This window comes from Salvelinus fontinalis, chromosome 22, assembly GCF_029448725.1.
Source record: "Salvelinus fontinalis isolate EN_2023a chromosome 22, ASM2944872v1, whole genome shotgun sequence".
NCBI lineage: Eukaryota > Metazoa > Chordata > Actinopteri > Salmoniformes > Salmonidae > Salvelinus > Salvelinus fontinalis.
Window position 1 is genome coordinate 15,106,694 of NC_074686.1, and position 7,962 is coordinate 15,114,655.

Sequence of the window (7,962 nt, forward strand, 5' to 3'; positions counted from 1 at the left end):
AAGGTCACTGATTAGTAAGGAACTCCCCTCAACTGGTTGTCTAGGTCTTAATTGGAAGGAAAAAACAAAAACCAGCAGACACTATCCTAACAGAACCACCTGACTTCATAACTGCCGTTAGTACATTGAGCGTGAATGGTCGTTAGACTGTATTACCGGGCAGGGCCTTGTTCAACGAGGAGACACCATTTTGAACTACCTGATCTTGTACACGGCTGGTTGCTGATTGGCTTCCATCCTCATCCACAGGTGCAGGGGCTGACTTTGTGATGATGGGGGGCATGCTGGCGGGACACGACCAGTGTCTGGGTGAGGTCGTCCAGAAGGATGGCAAGAAGGTCAAGCTGTTCTATGGGATGAGCTCCGACACCGCCATGAAGAAATACGTAGGGGGGGTGGCCGAGTACAGGTGAGACACAGTCACCTACCAACCACTATCAGTCAATATGGGCAAGAGCATGCTAAATGACCTGTTGAATGTTACTGTGAGGGGGACTGCTAAATGACCTGTTGAATGTAACTGTGAGGGGGCCTGCTAAATGACCTGTTGGATGTAACTGTGAGGGGGCCTGCTAAATTACCTGTCGGATGTAACTGTGAGGGGGCCTGCTAAATGACCTGTTGGATGTAACTGTGAGGGGGCCTGCTAAATGATCTATTGGATGTAACTGTGAGGGGGTCTGATAAATGACCTGTTGAATGTTACTGTGAGGGGGCCTGATAAATGACCTGTTGGATGTAACTGTGAGGGGGCCTGCTAAATGACCTGTTGGATGTAACTGTGAGGGGGCCTGCTAAATGACCTGTTGAATGTTACTGTGAGGGGGCCTGCTAAATGACCTGTTGGATGTAACTGTGAGGGGGCCTGCTAAATGACCTGTTGAATGTTACTGTGAGGGGGCCGGCTAAATGACCTGTTGGATGTAACTGTGAGGGGCCCATAAATGACCTGTTGGATGTAACTGTGAGGGGGCCTGATAAATGATCTATTGGATGTTACTGTGAGGGGGCCTGCTAAATGACCTGTTGAATGTTACTGTGAGGGGGCCTGATAAATGACCTGTTGGATGTAACTGTGAGGTGGCCTGCTAAATGACCTGTTGAAAGTAACTGTGAGGGGGCCTGCTAAATGACCTGTTGAATGCAACTGTGAGGGGGCCTGATAAATGATCTATTGGATGTTACTGTGAGGGGGCCTGATAAATGACCTGTTGAAAGTTACTGTGAGGGGGCCTGCTAAATGATCTATTCAATGTTAATGTGAGGGGACCTGTCAAATGACCTGTTGGATGTAACTGTGAGGGGGCCTGCTAAATGACCTGTTGAATGTTACTGTGAGGGGGCCTGCTAAATGACCTGTTGTATGTTACTGTGAGGGGGCCTGCTAAATGACCTGTTGGATGTAACTGTGAGGGGGCCTGCTAAATGACCTGTTGAATGTTACTGTGAGGGGGCCTGATAAATGATCTATTGGATGTTACTGTGAGGGGGCCTGCTAAATGAACTGTTGAATGTTACTGTGAGGGGGCCTGATAAATGATCTATTGGATGTTACTGTGAGGGGGCCTGCTAAATGACCTGTTGAAAGTTACTGTGAGGGGGCCTGCTAAATGATCTATTCAATGTTAATGTGAGGGGACCTGTCAAATGACCTGTTGGATGTAACTGTGAGGGGGCCTGCTAAATGACCTGTTGAATGTTACTGTGAGGGGGCCTGCTAAATGACCTGTTGAATGTTACTGTGAGGGGGCCTGCTAAATGATCTATTCAATGTTAATGTGAGGGGACCTGTCAAATGACCTGTTGGATGTAACTGTGAGGGGGCCTGCTAAATGACCTGTTGAATGTTACTGTGAGGGGGCCTGCTAAATGACCTGTTGAATGTTACTGTGAGGGGGCCTGCTAAATGACCTGTTGGATGTTACTGTGAAGGGGCCTGCTAAATGACCTGTTGAATGTTACTGTGAGGGGGCCTGATAAATGATCTATTGGATGTTACTGTGAGGGGGCCTGCTAAATGACCTGTTGGATGTAACTGTGAGGGGGCCTGCTAAATGAACTGTTGAATGTTACTGTGAGGGGGCCTGATAAATGATCTATTGGATGTTACTGTGAGGGGGCCTGCTAAATGACCTGTTGAAAGTTACTGTGAGGGGGCCTGCTAAATGATCTATTCAATGTTAATGTGAGGGGACCTGTCAAATGACCTGTTGGATGTAACTGTGAGGGGGCCTGCTAAATGACCTGTTGAATGTTACTGTGAGGGGGCCTGCTAAATGACCTGTTGAATGTTACTGTGAGGGGGCCTGCTAAATGACCTGTTGGATGTAACTGTGAGGGGGCCTGCTAAATGACCTGTTGAATGTTACTGTGAGGGGGCCTGATAAATGATCTATTGGATGTTACTGTGAGGGGGCCTGCTAAATGACCTGTTGAATGTTACTGTGAGGGGGCCTGCTAAATGACCTGTTGGATGTAACTGTGAGGGGGCCTGCTAAATGACCTGTTGAAAGTAACTGTGAGGGGGCCTGCTAAATGACCTGTTGAATGCAACTGTGAGGGGGCCTGATAAATGATCTATTGGATGTTACTGTGAGGGGGCCTGATAAATGATCTATTGGATGTTACTGTGAGGGGGCCTGATAAATGACCTGTTGAAAGTTACTGTGAGGGGGCCTGCTAAAGGATCTATTCAATGTTAATGTGAGGGGACCTGTCAAATGACCTGTTGGATGTAACTGTGAGGGGGCCTGCTAAATGACCTGTTGAATGTTACTGTGAGGGGGCCTGCTAAATGACCTGTTGAATGTTACTGTGAGGGGGCCTGATAAATGACCTGTTGGATGTAACTGTGAGGGGGCCTGCTAAATGACCTGTTGAATGTTACTGTGAGGGGGCCTGCTAAATGACCTGTTGGATGTAACTGTGAGGGGGCCTGATAAATTACCTGTTGAATGTTACTGTGAGGGGGCCTGCTAAATGACCTGTTGGATGTAACTGTGAGGGGGCCTGCTAAATGACCTGTTGAATGTTACTGTGAGGGGGCCTGCTAAATGACCTGTTGGATGTAACTGTGAGGGGCCCATAAATGACCTGTTGGATGTAACTGTGAGGGGGCCTGATAAATGATCTATTGGATGTTACTGTGAGGGGGCCTGATAAATGACCTGTTGAATGTTACTGTGAGGGGGCCTGCTAAATGACCTGTTCGATGTAACTGTGAGGGGGCCTGATAAATGACCTGTTGAATGTTACTGTGAGGGGTTCTGATAAATGACCTGTTGGATGTAACTGTGAGGGGGCCTGCTAAATGACCTGTTGAAAGTAACCGTGAGGGGGCCTGCTAAATGACCTGTTGAATGCAACTGTGAGGGGGCCTGATAAATGATCTATTGGATGTTACTGTGAGGGGGCCTGATAAATGACCTGTTGAAAGTTACTGTGAGGGGGCCTGCTAAATGATCTATTCAATGTTAATGTGAGGGGACCTGCTAAATGACCTGTTGAAAGTTACTGTGAGGGGGCCTGCTAAATGATCTATTCAATGTTAATGTGAGGGGACCTGTCAAATGACCTGTTGGATGTAACTGTGAGGGGGCCTGCTAAATGACCTGTTGAATGTTACTGTGAGGGGGCCTGCTAAATGACCTGTTGAATGTTACTGTGAGGGGGCCTGCTAAATGACCTGTTGGATGTAACTGTGAGGGGGCCTGCTAAATGACCTGTTGAATGTTACTGTGAGGGGGCCTGATAAATGATCTATTGGATGTTACTGTGAGGGGGCCTGCTAAATGACCTGTTGAATGTTACTGTGAGGGGGCCTGATAAATGACCTGTTGGATGTAACTGTGAGGGGGCCTGCTAAATGACCTGTTGAAAGTAACTGTGAGGGGGCCTGCTAAATGACCTGTTGAATGCAACTGTGAGGGGGCCTGATAAATGATCTATTGGATGTTACTGTGAGGGGGCCTGATAAATGACCTGCTGAAAGTTACTGTGAGGGGGCCTGCTAAAGGATCTATTCAATGTTAATGTGAGGGGACCTGTCAAATGACCTGTTGGATGTAACTGTGAGGGGGCCTGCTAAATGACCTGTTGAATGTTACTGTGAGGGGGCCTGCTAAATGACCTGTTGAATGTTACTGTGAGGGGGCCTGCTAAAAGACCTGTTGAATGTTACTGTGAGGGGGCCTGATAAATGACCTGTTGAATGTTACTGTGAGGGGGCCTGATAAATGAGCTGTTGAATGCAACTGTGAGGGGGCCTGCTTAATGACCTGTTCGATGTAACTGTGAGGGGGCCTGATAAATGACCTGTTGGATGTAACTGTGAGGGGGCCTGCTAAATGACCTGTTGAATGTTACTGTGAGGGGGCCTGCTAAATGACCTGTTGGATGTAACTGTGAGGGGGCCTGATAAATGACCTGTTGAATGTTACTGTGAGGGGGCCTGCTAAATGACCTGTTGGATGTAACTGTGAGGGGGCCTGCTAAATGACCTGTTGAATGTTACTGTGAGGGGGCCTGCTAAATGACCTGTTGGATGTAACTGTGAGGGGCCCATAAATGACCTGTTGGATGTAACTGTGAGGGGGCCTGATAAATGATCTATTGGATGTTACTGTGAGGGGGCCTGATAAATGACCTGTTGAATGTTACTGTGAGGGGGCCTGCTAAATGACCTGTTCGATGTAACTGTGAGAGGGCCTGTTAAATGACCTGTTGAATGTTACTGTGAGGGGTTCTGATAAATGACCTGTTGGATGTAACTGTGAGGGGGCCTGCTAAATGACCTGTTGAAAGTAACCGTGAGGGGGCCTGCTAAATGACCTGTTGAATGCAACTGTGAGGGGGCCTGATAAATGATCTATTGGATGTTACTGTGAGGGGGCCTGATAAATGACCTGTTGAAAGTTACTGTGAGGGGGCCTGCTAAATGATCTATTCAATGTTAATGTGAGGGGACCTGTCAAATGACCTGTTGGATGTAACTGTGAGGGGGCCTGATAAATGACCTGTTGGATGTAACTGTGAGGGGGCATGATAAATGACCTGTTGGATGTAACTGTGAGGGGGCCTGCTAAATGACCTGTTGAATGTTACTGTGAGGGGGCCTGCTAAATGACCTGTTGGATGTAACTGTGAGGGGGCCTGATAAATGACCTGTTGAATGTTACTGTGAGGGGGCCTGCTAAATGACCTGTTGGATGTAACTGTGAGGGGGCCTGCTAAATGACCTGTTGAATGTTACTGTGAGGGGGCCTGCTAAATGACCTGTTGGATGTAACTGTGAGGGGCCCATAAATGACCTGTTGGATGTAACTGTGAGGGGGCCTGATAAATGATCTATTGGATGTTACTGTGAGGGGGCCTGCTAAATGACCTGTTGAATGTTACTGTGAGGGGGCCTGATAAATGACCTGTTGGATGTAACTGTGAGGTGGCCTGCTAAATGACCTGTTGGATGTAACTGTGAGGGGGCCTGCTAAATGACCTGTTGGATGTAACCGTGAGGGGGCCTGCTAAATGACCTGTTGGATGTTACTGTGAGGGAGCCTGCTAAATGACCCGTTGAATATTACTGTGAGGGGGCCTGCTAAATGACCTGTTGAATGTTACTGTGAGGGGGCCTGCTAAATGACCTGTTGGATGTTACTGTGAGGGGGCCTGCTAAATGACCTGTTGGATGTAACTGTGAGGGGCCCATAAATGACCTGTTGGATGTAACTGTGAGGGGGCCTGATAAATGATCTATTGGATGTTACTGTGAGGGGGCCTGATAAATGACCTGTTGAATGTTACTGTGAGGGGGCCTGCTAAATGACCTGTTCGATGTAACTGTGAGGGGGCCTGTTAAATGACCTGTTGAATGTTACTGTGAGGGGGCCTGATAAATGACCTGTTGGATGTAACTGTGAGGGGGCCTGCTAAATGACCTGTTGAAAGTAACTGTGAGGGGGCCATAAATGACCTGTTGAATGCAACTGTGAGGGGGCCTGATAAATGATCTATTGGATGTTACTGTGAGGGGGCCTGATACATGACCTGTTGAAAGTTACTGTGAGGGGGCCTGCTAAATGATCTATTCAATGTTAATGTGAGGGGACCTGTCAAATGACCTGTTGGATGTAACTGTGAGGGGGCCTGCTAAATGACCTGTTGGATGTAACTGTGAGGGGGCCTGCTAAATGACCTGTTGGATGTAACCGTGAGGGGGCCTGCTAAATGACCTGTTGGATGTTACTGTGAGGGGGCCTGCTAAATGACCTGTTGGATGTTACTGTGAGGGGGCCTGCTAAATGACCTGTTGGATGTAACTGTGAGGGGGTCTGCTAAATGACCTGTTGGATGTTACTGTGAGGGGAGCCTGCTAAATGACCCGTTGAATGTTACTGTGAGGGGGCCTGCTAAATGACCTGTTGAATGTTACTGTGAGGGGCCCATAAATTACCTGTTGGGTGTAACTGTGAGGAGGGCTGATAAATGATCTATTGGATGTAACTGTGAGGGGGCCTGCTAAATGACCTGTTGAATGTTACTGTGAGGGGGCCTGCTAAATGACCTGTTGGATGTAACTGTGAGGGGGCCTGCTAAATGACCTGTTGGATGTAACTCTGAGGGGGCCTGCTAAATGACCTGTTGGATGTAACTGTGAGGGGGCTAGCTAAATGACCTGTTGGATGTAACTGTGAGGGGGCCTGCTAAATGACCTGTTGGATGTTGCTGTGAGGGGGCCTGATAAATGACCTGTTGAATGTTACTGTGAGGGGGCCTGCTAAATGACCTGTTGGATGTAACTGTGAGGGGGCCTGCTAAATGACCTGTTGGATGTTATTGTGAGGGGGCAGATGGAGAATTAGTACTTAGAAGATTGAACTTGTTGATGTGAAGTTGCATGGTATCTTCATTAATTTGTGTATAATACCCAGTGAAATACATTTATTTTACCCACCTTTGTTATTCAAAATCCAACTGCTGCTACCAATGTGATGTAAAAGGCCTCTGAATAAAAATGATTTGTAATCATGATCAGTAACATCACCATGATGTTGCTTGAACATTGTCTCAGCGTTATCAGATATACTGAGTTGGTGCTGATGTTCTCCTCTCCCTCTGCAGGGCGTCAGAGGGTAGGACGGTGGAAGTTCCTTACAGAGGAGATGTAGAGAACACCATCAGAGATATCCTAGGGGGCCTCCGCTCCACCTGTACCTACGTAGGAGCTGCCAAACTGAAGGAGCTCAGTCGCAGAACCACCTTTATCAGAGTCACACAGCAGGCCAGCACCATGTTCCACTAATCACACACCAACAGGAAAACACGCACACCTACAGCCATCACTACAAATGTGTTTCTCTCTGGACCTCTGTTGTAACATGCTCTGCATATTTGGTTATTATGTAAAATTGTGCGTAATATTATCAGAACATGATTTGCAAGAGCCTGTTAGGGTTGCTTGAAACCTTACTACTCTGTCCATACTCAGTGGATATTACTTAGATATTGCAATAACTGCATGCTGGCTTTGAGTGCTTTACATGACGATTCCCTCTCTAGACTGATAATATTAAAGGTCCAATGCAGCCCTTTTTATCTCAATATCAAATCATTTCTGGGTAACAATGAAGTTCCTCACTGTGATTGTTTTCAATTAAAGTGGTCAAAAAGAAACAAAATAGCTTCTTAGCAAACATCTTTTTGCTAGGACTTGTCTGGGAGTGGTCTGAGTAGGGAGGTGAAAACTGAAAACTAGCTGTTATTGGCAGACAGGTTTGTAACTCTCTTTCTTATCGGTCTATTAAGTAATTTACTGCCTGGTGATAGGCAGGCCAAAACTCTATGCCACCAAAACAGGTGGACTTTTCAAGCAGCTCTTACACCAAAAGGGCATTATCATAATTGTCACAATTTCACAGTATTATTCCTATCTCATAGTGTGGAAAAAAATATAAAACACAGGAA

The 7,962-nt window shown here is 46.9% G+C and overlaps 1 protein-coding gene across 1 annotated transcript in view; it reads left to right on the plus strand.

Moving 5' to 3' along the window:
* Positions 1-7,589, plus strand: part of gmpr (guanosine monophosphate reductase) — a gene marked incomplete at its 5' end in the record, with an annotated part of 27,589 nt that extends 20,000 nt beyond the window's left edge. The window contains 2 exon segments of the mRNA XM_055876637.1: positions 250-409; positions 7,120-7,589. Of these exon segments, the coding sequence (XP_055732612.1) occupies positions 250-409; positions 7,120-7,300 (341 nt within the window).
* Between the last annotated feature and the right edge of the window lie 373 nt (positions 7,590-7,962).